Source organism: Gavia stellata, chromosome 3, assembly GCF_030936135.1.
Source record: "Gavia stellata isolate bGavSte3 chromosome 3, bGavSte3.hap2, whole genome shotgun sequence".
NCBI lineage: Eukaryota > Metazoa > Chordata > Aves > Gaviiformes > Gaviidae > Gavia > Gavia stellata.
Window position 1 is genome coordinate 10,212,663 of NC_082596.1, and position 18,630 is coordinate 10,231,292.

Sequence of the window (18,630 nt, forward strand, 5' to 3'; positions counted from 1 at the left end):
CAAAACCAAAAATTATTGCTTATCTTCATTTCCGTATGGTGGTGGAAAGGGGCATAGCAAGATATTCACAAGTTCAGCCAGCGCTTTTCGGACAGGCCACAGAGTGAATAGGTTTCACACTGGGACTGGATCACATCGTCACCTCCACGTGTCCATTTCAGCCACTGACTGCAAATGAGCAGAGCATCAGGACAGTATATCTTTCCCTGTTTTGGTGTTGGGTGACTATATGAATTGAACTGGGTAGAGATTAATAGGTTCATGTACCTCTGAGACCTCTTTTCTTTGAATGTGCCACCAAATACAATCAAAGCTATGTTGGCAAGATGGCATGAGAGTGTATATATTTATACAGCTTTTTATAACACAGTTTTTGAAAGGAAAAACAGAACTCTAATAATATTTTTTGTAGTCCCCTGTGCTATATTAGTTTCCTGCCTCTCAGAGCGGATAGACATAAGAAGCAGGAATACAGCAGTGGTTTAACTCTGTCCATGTTGCTGTAGTATCCTTCTGAACTCAGAGCAAGTCGGTTATATTAATGATAAATCTGGTGATATGAAACTTCTCCAGATAATAATTTCTGCTGACATTAGAATCCAGCTCTAATTCCAAGGCAAACTCACCCTGAAGCTATTTTAAACTGGCTTCTTGGGATAATATCTACCTTAAATTGTAAATTCAATGCTGTGTAAAGTCCATCTGCAAAGTGTTATATCCTGTGAGTCATAGTACCTCAGCTGTATTCTTCAAACTGTTCAGTAGTTTAGTGCACCCTGTTACCTAGCTTTTTAAAAATAATGGATATCTCCTTCACAAGCCTGACACAGTTCCCAGAATTACACCAAAAAGAGCACTTACCTCAGTTCACCTACTACCATCTCATGTCAGCACCAAAAAGCACAATTCCACAAACCTGTTGAGTCCAATCAAAAAGTTTTTGATGTAATTGAACCTTAGGATTATAGGACAGTGCAGGTTGGAGGGGGCATCAGGAGATCACTAGTCCAACCTTCTGCTCAAAGCAGGGTCAACTGTGACCCTTATTTACTTCAAACAGAATACACAGACTTTCCTATTACATCTACATGAGGATGATAGTGGCTATGTCTTGATGGGTAAATTAAACAGTACCAGGTGTGTCAGCTGTCACCAAGAAAAAGTGGCACAGACTGGCCAACTTCATTCTTCTCAATGCTTTTTGCCTCCAATACCAGGCAGTTGCATCCAAACCACCTACTGAAATGGTCTTTGACACACGTGACCTCCTGAACCTGGGAACAGGTTGTGAGAGAGCTAGTGGGCCAGGAAAAAAACCAACATTCTGGGGCCGTTTTAAGTATTTCAAAGCACAGACAGAGCTTTGCAGAGTTAAACTGGTCAGCACAGATGTAGCCAGTGTGTCACTGTCTGAACCTGCAAGGCGTGAATTCCAGGGCATTCAGATTTTTGGCAGCTACAGAAAAGGTTGAAAACCAGATTTCTGACTTTTGGCTCATCTCCTACATGCAAATAGGAAAGCCTCTGATTAGCAGCACAAAAATCAAATACCCATCAAAGAATGCTGGCCAGAAGAAAATGCCAAGATCCAATTAAAATCAATGAAATTTTTATCACTGACTTGACTGAAATGAGATATGGCATGAATAGCATCAGCCACAGTTGCCTCATCCTGGATAAAATATCAGACAGCTTGTGAGGTAAACAGGGCTGCTTTATAGATCATCAATAATGCAGCTTCATGCATCTCTTTTGTGAAAGTACGTGCAGAGAGCCTGTGAAACAGTTGAAGCAAATACATTTTTTTAATTAGAAGTTTCATTGATAGTTGAATAAATTTAAGAGACAGAAGAACTAAAAGTTGTGGAACATCTGAGCTTATGCAAAATGAACACTCTTCATTTTTTGGTATCTAGTACATCCTATTATTTATGAGAAGTTTTTTTCTGAATAAATGAAAACTACCCCTATTGATGAAGATGATCCAGGGTTTCAAAGTTTTTAATTGCTTTTTTCCTATAGTAGTATATAAACAAGACCTCTTAAAGCATGTGGTAGTTTGGCTATTAGAGAGATGGATTTGACCATGGCAAAGTCCCCTTCTCTACATAATTCAGAAATCTGTTTCATTCCACATGACTCCAAATTTTAAAGAAAAATTGTAATTCCATGGCTTTTTACATACTAATCAATCACCTCACTTTTCAACTACAGCCATCTCTTCTTTATTCACTTGAAAGCACTACAACAAAAGTTTGATGAAAACTAATGCCTACACAAACAGGTTCTCAACAGCTCTGCTCACAGTCTTGTGTTGCAAATAATAAAGCAATGGGAGCAGGACCGGATCACTGTTGTGGTTTGATTCATGTTCTGGACAGGGTCTGTTTAAATATATCTCAGACTGCCTGTGGCTCGATTCAATCAGGTCCCCCCATGCAATTAGTTTCCTACCCACCAACATAAGACCACATTGCTGTGAAGGGTGAGTAAGAGGAGGATGTGAAGATGGAGGCCCTGCAGGTACACCAGAACCGCAGCAGACAGAAAAACAGAACAGTACTCAGTCAAAGGATGCAGGCAGGTGGCCAAATCCGCACTGACTGCAGGTGAAGAGCTGAGATCAAATATGACTTAAGCAGCACACAGGAAGAAGTTGCTGGGAGGCTGTGAAAGACAACAGATAAGGCAAGGTGGATAGGACCTTGATTAGAGTCTGCAGTGTCATGCAGGAGGCGGTGTGGCCAGCACAGCTATGTGAAGTTTTGAACAAATGTAGAAGTCCTATGTGGCTGATTGAGGATGCCGAAGCCTTTTCAGGCCATCATCACATTTTTATGACAAAGGAAATGTTAAAATCCAGCAATCCTTAGTGAACACTCTGGAAACAGAGGGAAGCGTTGCTCAGCTGCACCATCATTTGTACCTGGTTTCTCCAATGAGATCTGTGTGTATTAGTTCCCATATAGGGAATTTATAGTTTTTAAAGAGAAGAGAAGAGAAGAGAAGAGAAGAGAAGAGAAGAGAAGAGAAGAGAAGAGAAGAGAAGAGAAGAGAAGAGAAGAGAAGAGAAGAGAAGAGAAGAGAAGAGAAGAGAAGAGAAGAGAAGAGAAGAGAAGAGAAGAGAAGAGAAGAGAAGAGAAGAGAAGATTTCAGTTGGAAGGGACCTGCAATGACCATCTAGTCCAACTGCCTGACCACTTCAGGGCTGACAAAGCTAAAGCAGGTTGGACTTGATGATCTTGCAGGTCTTTTCCAACCGTAGTGATTCTGTGATTCTGTATGTTATTAAGGGCATTGTCCAAATGCCTCTTAAACACTGACAGGCTTGGGGCATCAACCACCTCTCCAAGCCTGTTCTAGCATTTGATCTCTCTCAGTGAAGAAATGCTTCCTCATGTCAAGTCTGAACCTCTCCTGACACAGCTTTGAACCATTCCCCCATGCCCTGGATACCAAGGAGAAGAGATCAGCACCTCCCTCCCCACTTCCCCTGCTCAGGAAGGTGTAGAGAGCAATGAGGTCGCCCCTCGGCCTCCTCTTCTCCAAACCAGACAAGCCGCTCCTCATAGGACATGCCTTCCAGCCCTTTCACCAGCTTTGTTGCCCTCCTCTGGACACATTCAAAGACCTTCACATCCTTCTTAAACTGTGGGGCCCAGAGCTGCACACAGTACTCAAGGTGAGGCCGCACCAACACTGAATACAGCGGGATAATCACCTCTCTTGACCGACTGGTCGTGCTGTGTTTGATGCACCCCAGGATGGGGTTTGCCCTCTTGGCTGCCAGGGCCCACAGCTGACCCATATTGAGCCTGCTGTCAACCAGCACCCCCAGATCCCTTTCTGCAGGGCTGCTCCCCAGCCACTCCTCTCCCAGTCTATGCTTGTGCCCCGTGTTACTCCATCCCAGGTGCAGAATCCGGCATTTGGTCTTCTTAAATTTCATGCCATTGATGATTGCCCAGTTCCAGTATTTGTGCAATGTTAAATAGTTGTATTTATTAGCAATTAAATACTATAGTACATAAAATCTAAATTGGTCTAATAGTGTGTGTGTATATATATGTAGACAGAGAGATTACATAAATATATACTATTAGAGCATTTCATTAAAGTCCTCTTATTGTGTGCATTTTTCAATGAAAAGCTTTTTGCTCAATTATTCCTCTGCATCCAATTAGCTTTTTATTTCAAGACAAGGAAATCAGACATAAAATGAGAAAGAATTATCTTAGTCTGAACAAAAGAAAAAGGCAGATTGGGGAAACGATCATGTGGGGAGTTGTGTGATAACTCCTCTGACAGTTATGAGTGTTAGTTTAGATATTCTTGTAGCATATCTATAAAAATTCTTCAAAACACATTACAAATTACAGTGGTCTCACTTCTCTTAACTGTTCTCACAACATTTAAGACACTACTTCAGTGTGGAGGAGTTGTTTCCATGTCCCATCTTCCAGAGACAGGTGTTTGTTTGTTTAATTTTGATATTTCAAGCCCTCTTGCTTGCAAACCAATAAAGAATTTGTAGATGAAAACTATAAACTCAGAGTATCAGAACACAGATAAATCCCTTCCCAATAAACTCAGAGTATCAGAACACAGATAAATCCCTTCCCAATGCATATTTTTTATTATTTTATGACTAACTTTTTTTAAATCTCTTTCTTTTAGATATTTGAAATATGTTAGCTTCCTGATATGATGAACAGATCTTCTGTAGTAGGCAAACAACTGCACTGGGACATATCATATGCATGCTTTTCTCCAAGGTTTTGGAATATGCAGGAAAGGGAAATAGAGATGAATCACTTATTTTCAATTCCTCATACTTTTATATGACTAGTTTCTCTCCATTTTGAAACTCTCTCCCCCCCCCCCCCCCAAATTGAATTGATACCAAATTGCAACAATGAAAGCCCAAGTATTGAATGCAGTGAGCAATTTACCCTTTTCTCCTCTAGAGAGGGTCTGTCAAGGTCATGACTGAGGCATCTGAGGCAATGGTAGTTAGCTTCAGAGTTGTGAAATACAGCTGTTTATTCTTTGCCTGCTCTGTTGTGTGATCTTGCTGTGCTGCTATTGACTTCTCTGACCGTAGAACTGGGACTCTTTACAGAGAAACAGCAGCCTTGTTTGTAGACCAACAGTAGCAATGTGCTTTTCCTATCCTGAGCATGCCATTCAAATACTAATGAACAGTAGCTCTAATAGTATTTCTGGGGCAAATAATTGTTGTCAAACAGGCAGAACAGGAAAAGTGCTCTCTTTGTCATCCCGATGGATACAGCTCAATTATTTCAGTTGAGAGCTTCCCATGGTGATGTGTTGGAATATCTCAATACTGATTTGGAAGAGGCAGTCCTAGATCTAAAACACTACTAAGGTGCCTGTGGTTATGAATAATATATGTTGCCTTGTATCAGAAGAGGAAGATACTATTTTAACACAGTAAAATTCCCTTTATAGCAAATAGACATATTAATGGAAAACAGTGCTGGGACAAAGTCCCATTTTTTGAGACTGTTAACAAATATACTTGCACAGGTTTACTTTTGAAGAGGTGAAATGGTCTTTGCCGTCACGCAGAATGGAAGAAATTGATTTTAGAATCACATCATTACCATAACAGAGCAAATGGTGTTCTGGCCAGATCTACTGAAAAAAATTCACCTTTGGACAAAGAGTGAAGTGCAAAATTTCAGTCAAGAAAGTAGCGGTTTTGAAATATTGAAAATTACTGAAAAATTACTATAGAATATAAAAGTATATGCAGGTTTGATGATAACAGTTTTTGTAATGTTGTTGAATGCTCTTTAATAATTCCAGGCTAAAGGTCTCAGTGAGTCCAGACACTTCACTCGGACATCTTTTTCTCTCCCTGTCTTTCTCTTTCTGTCTGACAGGAATAATAACATGTGCCACTGAACCATGCATGCAATTAAGCGCTTAACGATAATCTGGCTTTTAGAGCCATTTTATCGCTACCTGTACTTTGCTACCTAGAAAATTATCTCCTCATTTTATAGACTAAGTGTTTCTTTATAACAAATTACATTGTATTTTATATCGTACTCTTTTCTAAAAGATATGAAAAACTGTGGTATATACTTTCATGAGTCTGGTCTTTTTTCTTTTTCTTTTTTGTTTTGTTTAACAGATATGTTAGGTCAAGAACAAAGCATGACATTGACATGAGAATAGGAATACATTCGGGATCAGTTCTGTGTGGAGTGCTGGGCCTGCGAAAGTGGCAGTTTGACGTCTGGTCATGGGACGTGGATATCGCAAACAAACTTGAGTCAGGTGGAATTCCTGGGTAAGGCAACGTGTATGTCCCACAGTCAGAAAACATTGCCAACACAGTACACTGTTAACCTTGTCAACAGATTAACTGTCTTACATTATTTCATCAACTATGACCTTTTTTTTTTTTTTTGCTATTTTGCGGTCGGCAAGGATTTGTGAGGCTATAGTCAAAAAAGGTAGAAATGGTCAGCTTGCAGAAGCATTGGAAAAGACAAAAATATTTCTTTTTCTTTGCCAGCTGTGACTTCCTGAAAAAGGTCAGTGGTTTTATTCAGCCCATATAATACTCAGAGGTAGCCTGAATTTCCCAGTTACGTGTTGACTATTCCTGAATTTTTCCAGGCTTCATTCTCTCATCCTTTGCATTCAAATGCTGTTGTGAGGCACAAGGCTGTAATTTATTTTATTTCAAAATGCACAAAGTGTGGGAAGAATTATATGTTCATAGGTCATTGCACTCATAACATGGCATTATGGACAGCAGGCTCTCTAGCAAGTCTTTTAAATAATTTGGTGCTTTAGTAGATGTTTTGAGACATTTATGTCGGCCTGTCTATATGTGAAAATATATGGGTTTCCATTGAACTGCCTAGTTTTTCTTTGTCTGAGATGGCTGATTCACCTGGAAGATAGAATGTTATTTCTGCCTGACATGGCCTATCTCTCATGGTAATTTAGAATTTGCAAAGCCTAAATTTGAAGCAACAGCAGTGGTTGCAGAAATCCTCTGTTCACTTTCAGTTCCACCTTCCATTGATGAAAGATGTAGCAAAAGATGCCCTACAACAATTCAATTTTTGGCCATGGAACATAGAAGAAATAGCAGCGGACATCTTTATGAACAAAAAGTCTAAATGATGCTGTTATCTTGAGTGAGAGTTTTAAGTCATCAGATCTGAGCCATGTGCTGTACTCTCTACACACACATCAGGATCTGTCAAAGCTGTCATGTTCCCAGGAAGTTAGAAAGATATTTGCTTTATATTGTATTTGCAAATGTGGGCCTGTTCCACCATTCCCCATAGTAGACCTTTATACTAATATACATTCTTAGAATCAGCAGAAAATGAAATATTGCATGCTCTGAAAAAATTTCTATACTCTGCGTATGTCACCAGTGTATAAAACTGCAGAAAAAACTTTCTTTCCCTGCTGCTTAACCCACATGACAGCCCCAGATAACCAAGAAAAGTCACTTGCTGCTTTGTTAACATGAGTAAATCAATCATCTAAGTTTCACCATCCCCACCTGCAAAAAATCTAGTTTATTGCTGTTAATGCATGCAAGTAGTACAGCTATTAGTGAACAACCCAGAGAACGCACCACCTCGCTGTGGCTGACAAAACGCCTGGCTGGCTGCAGTCTATTGGAGCAGAGTGATTTCCACTCCTGTATATCAGTTTGCCAACAGAACAAAGCCTGTATGTGGCAGCAATTCACTAAGTCCCTCAAAACAGTGATTTACATCAGGCTTTCCCAGTGCGCAGAGCAGATTTAATAGAGCAGTTAAGTTCACTTCAACCTCTCCTTACTTCTCCCTGCCGCCAGCATTCAAATTCCCCTGCCTGCCACAGTACCGAGACCATTCCCATTCCCGGGGCTGCACTGCTTTCCTCTGTTTTGTCAGCAAAGCTGCCGTGGGGTTATGAGCGGTCCTGCTCCCACGGTGTGAAGCAAGAGCAAAGATGAACCACAGCCCTTTGCTAAGCGCACAGCGGAGGGAGGCAGCTGGCCTGCCTGGGATGGGGAGGATGCCTCCACCCAGCCTGGGGGCAGGAGAGAAGGGGCTCAGCTCCTCCCCCCGCCCGTTGCGTATCACCCTCATATCACCCTGAGACCTCGCAAGCATGGGTGATGCAGGGACAGATTGCCCCCGAGTGAAGGAGCGTAAGCGGGCAGCCCAACCGTCCTGGAAGGAAGCACTCAGGAGCACTGAGAAAAAACAATCATTTCTGGTTTTCTGAGAGGAAAAAAATGTGTCCACAGCACCTGAGAAGGAAACCACATAAGACCCTGTGGTGTTATTTCAGAGGCATTCTTCTGCTGGGACCCCATCTTTTTACCTGGTGTATCTAGGTATTAATCTATGGTACTGAACTGGCATAAAACCTAGCTAATAATTCCAGGATGTATCAATGCCAGGTATCATCTAAAGCTTTGGGCCTGATTTGTTTTAAACAGTAGGACAGGCTATACCTTTTCAATTCAATGCTCAGGTTCCCAATTTACTACATTCATATAAAATTAGAAAGACATCCCTCCATTATACATTTAAAGTTTTTTTAAGTAAGCTGTACAAAAGATGAAACCAGAAAATATTTTTAATCTACCAACTATTTATTAATATTTGGTCCATTTAAGGGTTTTACATCAATAGCCAGCTCCACGTTCTTGTTAAAGCTGTTATAATTTCCATTATAAAATCCGTATTTCAGGGATTTATAATGCAATCTTCCCAAATTATATTAGTGGAAACTCAGCACAAAGATAGTCACCCTGGCAACTAATGTAACATTTTCTTTTTCTTTCTTCTTTTTCTCCTTTTTTTTTCTTTCTTTTCTTTTTTTTTTTTTTTAATTAGTACTTTATTTAAATCAATTTAGCCTGTTTGGGTTTCTAAGAGCTAGGAAATGCATTGTCTTTCTGAGAGATTGTATGATCTGGTTTTAAAGTCCAGGTGAAAAGTTGCTTATGTTTAAGAAATATTTTTACTGATTTTTATTGTCAGTTTTACTGACATTTGACTACAAAAGAGTACTAATCTATGTGGACATCATAACGGCATGACTTCAGACAGTGAAAGTTGTACAAAGCCTGTGTTGACTTCAGAGGGAAGCTGAGACAGGTTAAAAAAATGGCTGAGATGATAAAAAAATTTGATCTTTTAATTGTATACTGATATTTAATACTTTACATAGACCCAGTTTGTGCCAAATTCTGATACTCCTGGGTATTTCACAGTGCTTAAAGACAACCAGCACTTTATTTTCTAGCAATACATGCACATCATACATGTTCTTATGGCCTTTTTATTCCAGCAGTATTTTATGCAATTTTACTCTGTAGTGGCATCCTTTAAGTTCCAGAAGAAAGTTCCCAAGGAGCATGCTAGAACCATCTCCTTCAGTGGAGACAAGCCAATTTGTGGTGCCTGAGAAAAATGCCTCAGCATGTGTCATTAAGAAATGATCAAGAATTTTCGCTGACTGAATTTTAGGAATCTGTCTGCAAGCTTGACTTTCGAAAAGCACCATGCATCCAAATTTGAAAAATGAGCTGATTTTAAAGTATCTTAATGGAGTCACTACATTTATTTTCTTGAGTTAGCTAAGTGTGTAATGAACATCTCCTCTTACTGCATTTATGATGCTGCATTATAAAGTACAGCAAGGCTAACCATGTGGATGTGTTTTAGAGGCACCTGCAATTTACCCGACATGTAGGAAGTTAAAGATTTCTTAAAAACAGAAATAAAACCTACTTTTTCTCTTTTTTTTTTTTTAACTTGAACTTCTTTCTGTCCTTCTCAAGCAGTCATAATTTCAGTTAAGAAAGCCCAAATACCAAGCACCTTCACATTTGGTTGGAAGACATCCAAAGCCTTATAATGCTTTTGCAAAATTTGAGATTTTAGTATGTCATCTCTTAGATTCAACTTCACTTTTGCAAAAGCTTTTTGAGCTCATCACTTAGTCCTACCAGAAATTATCAACCCACCTGGCTTTATACAGTTTCTCTATTTCCCTAATTCACTTTAGATGCAATCAGACCACTAATTTCAACTGTCTAAGCTACCTCAGGTAACTGAAGGAAATTAAAAAGCTTTCACACAAACTGCTCTAATGCATACCATATATTTTCCTCTCACCGTATTTACCTGAAGTGGCAATTTTCATTCACTCTGAATAGTATTTTACTCAGGAAGGTCTCTCATTAAACTATTACAGTGAGCAAAAGTATCAGGTGTGAGTATCAAAGTGTTTTTCCTGTGACAGGACTTTGTTCATTCATGAGATCCTATTGATGTGAACATGCCTTGAGAGCATTTGCCCCCAAATGAAGCTCATATTTGTTGAATACACTATTTCATTTTCTTTATAGAAACCATCATATACAATAGAAAACCTTCTATTTATCCATCATGTTAAAAATGATGCAGAGTTCATAAACTCCTTCTTACCTATGTATACTAGAGCACAATCAGTATTTGCGATGACTTATCTCACTTATGCAGGAGAATTCACATCTCCAAAGCCACCCTGGACTGCCTGAACGGGGATTATAAAGTTGAAGAAGGACATGGCAAAGAGCGTAATGAATTCTTGAGGAAGCATAACATTGAGACTTATTTAATTAAACAACCTGAGGAGAGTCTGTTGACTTTACCTGAAGATATTGTGAAAGAGGCTGTCAGCTCCTCGGACAGGAGAAACAGTGGAGCAACATTTACCGAAGGATCCTGGAGCCCTGAACTTCCATTTGATAACATAGTGGGAAAACAGAACGTAAGTCAAACTTCCTTTAATGTCATCAAGTATGAACGCATGCTTGAGTGCATTTCAATAACGGAAGCCTCAGAGGACACAAATTCATCTTTAACCTTTATTCTAACACGTACTGTAACAGCAGAGGATTAAACAAATTGTTTCAGGGCAGAAATAAATCATGTGTCCAAACTGGGGAAATGCCAGGGTACCAGAGGGTTTGGGGGTTTTCCAACTGAAATTAAATACTACACAGCTTAGTTTTAGTTGAACCAGTCCATAAAGTAGTAAATTAAAAGTAAAGCTAATGTTACTAAACTAGCTGGGACATTCTAGTCAGAGTGTGTATCTCATTGCATAGCCTCACTGCACTGCCATCAAAGCAAAGGAGTAAGTCAACGGACGTTTTGCCGGAGGAAAAAGCATAGTGTAGGTTGTTGATATATAAGGGAAAGAAAAAAGATCTACCTTTAAAAAAGCACCTTTTGAAAACAGTTTGCCCATTCTTCACTTTTCTTTTTTTTTCTTTTTTTAATAAAAACCAATAAAAACTTGGATTCTCAGACTTAATTAAGGTTCAGTAGCAGGTGAGTTAAACTCTAAGGTCATCCGTAGCTCAATAGAAATATGAGGTAAAAACTGCTCCTGGTCAGATCTTTTCCCAAAGCGTTGCATGGCTAATTGCTAGCACCCAGGGAACCAGCAATTCTTGTACAGTCATAAAAATAATTTGTAAAGTCTGCTTGCTTAGGGGAATTAAAGATGGAAAGGTTAAAATGCCCTCAGACACCACTCTTTTCACTGCATTTGAAAGATTGATGAGCCTTTATGAAACAAGGTCAGCTGGAGTTTTCTTCCATTTTTCTGAGGGGTCTGTAATGACATGATATATCCTTTCTCCTACTGCACATCCTTAGTCCTACTTGTCTGCACTGTCCGTTGAACTTCAAGCATTGTTGTGTGGAGGTCTTGCTTTGTCAGCTGTCTTCTGCTTCTTACAAATCTGCTCAGAAGTGATAAGCCTTCACAATCAATCAGCCCATGGTGGTCTCTTCGTCTCTTGAAACTGAACTGGAGCACAGCATAGTTCGCTGTTATATAAAACATCTGTTTTATATATGTTCTGTACATCTGTGTATCTGCATGTACGCTGCCTTTTAGTATTCAGTTTGTTGACCTGTCTCTATACTCTCATTTCATTAGGAGTAGAGGTATGAGTGCATGCTGCTGTGAATGTCTTCTGATGTCTCTCTGTTTCTTCTTCTTTCCCTTTAAGACATTGCAATTTCTGTAGTCCAAAAGACCTATGCAGAGTAGGCTATCATTTCATTGATCATTTTCTCAGCTAGACCTGACCTTGATGCTAACAAAGAAGACGAATGAAATAAAGGAGCAGTGGTTTTATTCTATTATTGAACAACTTCCACTCAATAAGCTAGTAAAAAGTCCATGAAAATTGTTGAAATAGGTATAACTAAACAGTTGTTTTAAAGCGAATTTTTGTCTTATGACAATAAGCAATCCATTTTTAGAATAGTTTCTCACTGTTTTTTAAGAACTTGTTGTTCTGCTGGAAATAACTATAATTTTATATTACACAGCTTTACAATAAGCTTTCTGGTGGAGACAAGATTTAAAAAATCTGCTATTCGATGTGTGATTAAATTCTTATGTAATTTACAATTTTAAAGTTGAGACAATAGGCATTACTGCTCATAAATAATGTATTTCAGCTCAAAATTCAGATGATAGTTTTAAATTATATTAAGATATAGTAGCTTTTTCTAGAGGTGTGTCAGCCTTGGACAGAATAAGCATTTAATAACATTAATTATGCCGCCTAAAAGTCACTGGCAGCAGCAGACGTTGAGAATTCAAGTAATAGCAACCCAACAATGAATCACTCCATATGTTTGAATATTTGCCAATACCATTTAAATGGTTTCTTTACCCAATATAAGTTACAACAAAATTTGAGCAATTTTGATCACATGTGTCTCCCTTTTATCTGTAGTTATGTTAGGAAGAATATGAAATGGCAAAGTCTCTGGTGAGTTCTCTTGTCAAACTCAAACTCATCACAATCCATATTCTTTACCTCAACCTCATTTTCTACGGGCAGCCTAAGACAGTGAGTTGAAGTTGTGTTGATATGAGTAAGGAACAGAATAACCACTCTTTATGTATGCAGTCACAGACATTAGCAAAAGCTGCATGTGCCTATAGCACAGTTAGCACCATGTGTCTTAGCTCTGGTGGTGAGGTAAGCCAAGGATGCAAGTGTCTCCTCTGAAATTCAGACCATGCACAATATGGATGGAGTTTTCTGTTATTGAAACAGGTGGCTGGGCTTCTTTTCTAAAGCACGAAAAGTTGGACAGAAGTTATTTTATGTTAAGAGAATGAAGGCCCATTTGCCCAGAGAAATTGCAGATGCCCCATCCCTGGAAACATTCAAAGTCAGGTTGGATGGGGCTCTGAGCAACCTGATCTAGTTGAAGATGTCCCTGCTCGTTGCAGAGAATTTGGACTAGATGACCTTTAAAAGTCGCTTCCAACCCAAACCATTCTATGATTCTATGATTCTAAGGCCTCCTCCTCTAGAATAAATTAATAGCTGATGAAGTTGGATTTCTTCTCTGGGCTTTCCAAAAGAAGTAAGTGAAAGCATACTATGGCCACTGTGTGTGGTGCTGGAGGCAACTGATGGGCCTGTAATGACGTGAATTAGGAAAAAAGCAAATTAAAATGTCTGTGTCTTGTATAAGCATATTTTAGTGATGGCTGCAATTACTCTTACCAGTTATCACTTAAAGACTGTCAAGATGACAGACAAGTATTAAGAACAGGGTGGACTTCAGTTCAAAACCAAGGCACCTGCATTTGTGTATCTACTGACTGTCCCAGGTGTCGATCTCCCACACAGCTCTGCTCCTAAACATAAGGGTCTAGTGCTATATGTGGTTCTCTAGGGTGCCTGAGACATCTGTATGACAAGGGGCTTATAAAAGACCTGTGATCATCTGGACTATCAGTTAGAAGCCAGGTAAGAAACTCTGATGTCCCAAATAGTGCTAAACACCTATGCTGACATATGCCAAGTAAGAGCTTGATTCAGCTTCTTAACCGTGGCTGCCTCTTGCAGTTTGGGATACCCTAGCACACTCCAGCTGGTCCCCACCACTGACCAGCAGTGCATGGGGTTCCTGTTGGTGTTGTGCCATATCTCCTAGCCCCAAACTGTTGTCCAGAATACCCTAGGGCATCTCAACTGACCGTAGCTACGTATGATTGGGCAACTGAAAGTATCCAGAGTATATTGCCAGCAACACCTTAGACACTAAGCACCTAGACACCTTCATTTAGGTGTCTTCCTCTTGAACCAAATCCTACCTGTATCCTGTCTCTTTAAACATGTGACCTTGTATTCCCTTATTTCCATTGAAGACCTGGTGTTTCCAGTATGAAAAAAATAATTTGAAGCCTTCCTTCTAACATAAAAATTTCCCTCCTTGTTGAGGTCAGGATGCTTGGACTTGTTGCATGAAAACTTTGCAGGAAGGAAGTAAAATCTAAGCCCAGCTACCTTTTCTAAATTTCTATAAAATGTTGCTAAAGTTGGAGTTTTATTATTTGTTTGTTGTAGTTTATCCTATCTTTTAGTCTCAGATGCAAGTTTGGCTGGGCTTTTTCCTAACAGATCCTTGTATGTGTTCCTTCATAATGATTGATTATTGTCAGCATCAGGAATGTTCAAAAGCCCATTGCAGGATTCACAACTGTATCATCCATACAGCTGTTCACAAAAGCGTAGGAGTGGTAATAGGGAGAATCAATATTTCTTTACGTTGGAATAACACAGTCTTAAAAGATGCAGAGCAAAGAGGGGGATACAGAGACAAAAAGTGGTTAGAACATATTCTTGGGACAATAATTTGCATGGTATTTTTCATTATTGTTATTACTAATTACAGGGAAGCTGTTTTCTTAAGTATGTGTATGGGCATAAAGGAGAGAAGATTCCACTAAACTGAAATAGTAATTTCCTTGTTATCCTCTGAAAATAAATGCAACTTCAGAGTCCATTTTTGCACCAATACTACTGGCACCATTGCCATAGTGGTAATATCATGTCATGTTCATCTACCACAAATTGTAAACCACTTCATACGTTCAGCAAGAAGGCAGTTCTTCATATTAATCAAATTTTAGATATAATTTGAAGCAAAATGTAGTCACTTACTAGGATGAATTGAAATCACTCTCCTCGTGCAAATAAAACACAATGCCCAACTAAAACATTAAGCACCTTCTCCACCCTCACTTCCAGTGGAGATACACCAGTATGAACTCATTTTGAGGAATTAATGCACACAACAGCATCTGATGTGATCTCATCCTTTAACAGTGACTTCAGACCCACTTGTTCAATTTCAGCCACCACAAATTGACAATAACTTTTCTAACTTCTACTGAAGTCCTTTTTCTACTAAAGCAAACAGGAAGATTGCTTTTCACTTCAATAGACAGAAGATTTCAGTCCTGATATCCTTTTCTGCCTATATATTGGGCTCTTAAGTTGCTCATCAAAAGATGGAATATGAGAAAACAAGACATTATCTGTGACTACAGAGTCCTTGGACTTCATTTCAGGATTGTAAAGAAAGTTGTCACTTGGGGTTTGACAGTGGGTACCTGAAACCCATCCTGTGTTTTAATGTGCTCTCCAGTATTCATTAGAATGTAATTGCTGACTTTATTTTGAAAACGAACAAGGGAACTGTCCCTACACTACTTGCTGTACATAATCCCATGATCCAAAAAATTGGCTTTCCAGAGAAAACTAGTGATAAATCCATCCCAAACTCCTACGCCCAACAATGCCCAGTAGGAGATAAAGCAGAAGATCTTTCTGGCAAGGAATTATGGGATAACTTTTCTCAAGCAGAAGTGTATCTCTTATCCATAATAATTCTAAAACGTCTTATGCTGTGATGTATGAAGGTTTATATCCTTTCCATTCATTAACATTTGTTAACCCTTGGGAATATCGCAGGTAGTAGAGTTTATTTTCCCATTCAAGTGGGAAAGTGCTGCTTCACTGTGGTTTGTGTCATGAAATGATACCATGAAACTGGACTGAGTTATTCTCTTTGTGAAAGCAGACTCTACCTCTTTCCTGAAGGTGAAACACTCTTCATATTATCTCTGCTAGCTTTCCTTTGAGAAGCTGTGCAAAAGTATTTTCTTTTTTTCTTAGTCAATGAAATACCAAAGGAATAATGCATTTGAGATAATATTTAAAATAATAATATGAATTACAGTTAAATTAAATTATATAGCCTAACTGTAATCTAGATTGGCTGAAGTATACCAGTAGTGAAGAAGAACATATTATTTGAAACCCCATGCTGAAGCAATCGGAAATGTCACCTTCTTCACTCCTGCCTAACTGATCTGTTCCTTAACTACACACATCCAGTAACTTTAAGACCAAGAAAAACATCATTACTCCTGTTTTGTGACTTCTGTTTTCTGTAGCTTCTGTTCTTAGCTGTTAAAACACACCATTGAGTTAGATATCCTGCTGTCATTTTGGTGTGTACTCCCCTCATGCATGCTCTAATAATTAATTAGCAGATTCTGGAAAGGGGAATATATTCCTAGTGTTCAGTGCAGCAGCAAACCTCCTAGTCTGTATAAAAGAGGGCATTAAAGTACTCCCTTTAATGTACTGTATGTGTTCAGTGGAACAGACTTATTATTTTACACTTCTATAGATTTCATTGAATGAATTGCATGGAATGCTGTAATGGTTTGCAATGCAACATAATCTAAAACATTGCATTTTTAACCCAAGGGGACCAGCAGGTTTATTCTGTTTGCATGTGCTTTCCCCTAGACTCTGGCTGCCCTAACAAGAAATTCAATAAATCTGCTTCCAAACCATCTTGCACAAGCTTTGCATGTCCAGTCTGGGCCTGAGGAAATTAACAAGCGAATAGAGCACACCATCGACTTACGGAGTGGCGATAAATTGAGAAGAGAGCATATCAAGCCTTTTTCACTGATGTTTAAAGACTCCAGCCTGGAGCATAAGGTAGCTGGGTCTTGGTAGCTGCATTGTTCGCAACTCATATTGTAATAAATGTCCACTGAAGAAGAGAAGCTGTAGGTTCTAGCTTGCGTTGTTTGTTTTCTGGTTTTGTTTTTCTTTTTTAATTTTGTTTCAGTTTTCAGAAGTTGGGACTGAGTAGCGGTCATAATAGACAGTGTCATGATTCAGGTGCTATAATGCTGCAATGATTACATTTCATTGTTGGAAAATGCCTACAGTGAGCAAACTCTGCTTCTGAAAACAGCCATTTGCTGGGTTTCGTCTGCTGTCTAGTACAAGCAGTTTTCTGTCAGATGACAGGTTGCTTTGGCACAAATGGTGATTTGAGCATATTAATAAACTGACACTTCTATTCAAAATATATATCTATATTTATATAGATCTGTTTCTTTCATTTAGTCATAGGATCCATCTGATGTCCTCTAGGCAGCTGCTATGTTTATTTCAAGTCAAAACTAATTTGTCATCTCTTTGTTTTAAACATCCTTTTTTTAACATCTGCTTCTAAGAGGTAAATATTGTTCATGTCTTTGCTGCTTCTCAACAGCAGTATGACCTCACTAATTTCTCTTTCAGTCTACATCCAGATGTAAGTTATAAGTTAAAACAGATAAGGCAATGGGAGAATTTTCCTTGCAAACTGATGACATGGGGGGCGTTGCACAGATCTCAAATGATTTCATTGACTTTTATGCTATTACAATGCAGCAACAGCAGGTTTGCGATAGGATGTACACTTAGACTGAAAAGAAAGAAAAATAACGGGGAACTGCAAGCATGGAGGCCCACTTTTCCATCATCACTTTAACCTCAACTGGAAAACAGATTTTTTTACTTGACTTATGGGACACCAGTCCTTGGGTGGTATCAGTGGTATCAGAGAGCTTAATGAAAGCCATTGGAAAAGAAAAATTCTGCTTGAAGTGTATTTAAGCCCTTATTTCACAAGCAATCCTACAGAAGGAAAAAATAAGGTTCCTTTAGAAAAAAGAAAAGATTCAATTTCCCCATGAGGCTACTTATGACATTGAGACACAAGGTAGAATCCCCAAAGTCAAATTAGCCACTACTGCTGCAACAGATGATATGAAGATATTTCTTTCAGTGCATGCATTTCTTTCACTTTCCTGCAAAGCTGACAGGGGCCCAGAGAAAGTGAAATCCAAGATTTCTGATATCCTGTGAATTACAGCCTAAAGGCCTGAAAGTCATGAGTAATCTTTAATCTTTTCAAAGCACAAGGTCTAAAGATAAGGTGAAAAAGTCCAGACAAAACAGCATTTAACCTAGAAGGTGGGGGATGACATATTAGAATTTTTTTGTGCAAAAGAGCCTGGTCACAAGCAACTTTCTGAATAAGCACGCTAATAAATGGTTCACCTAGTCTTATATTACTATTTAAAAAAAAATGAGGCCTGAACATGGGCTGGAGTAAAGGGACACTGCCCAGAATCAGATCCTATGTTCAGAATATAAACTTTCTTGTCATTTTAGACGTCACAATTAGCAGCCACAAGGAAAATCTATACAGAAAGGGTAGATTTTCATTTAAATGCAATTTAAACAAAAGGGGGGGGGGGGGGGGGGAGGCCATGCTCTAATCCATCACATTACACAGGTCAGATTTTAAACATTAATAACATTTTGAATTGCAACTGGATGACAAAAAGTCTATTTAAAAGTCAATATTTTGAGCAGTTTTGATACATTTTCTT

The 18,630-nt window shown here is 38.9% G+C and overlaps 1 protein-coding gene across 1 annotated transcript in view; it reads left to right on the top strand.

The window, feature by feature from the left end:
- Positions 1–18,630, top strand: part of ADCY8 (adenylate cyclase 8) — a 129,024-nt gene that overhangs the window by 69,936 nt on the left and 40,458 nt on the right. The window contains 3 exon segments of the mRNA XM_059836205.1: positions 6,164–6,322; positions 10,548–10,818; positions 16,700–16,897. Of these exon segments, the coding sequence (XP_059692188.1) occupies positions 6,164–6,322; positions 10,548–10,818; positions 16,700–16,897 (628 nt within the window).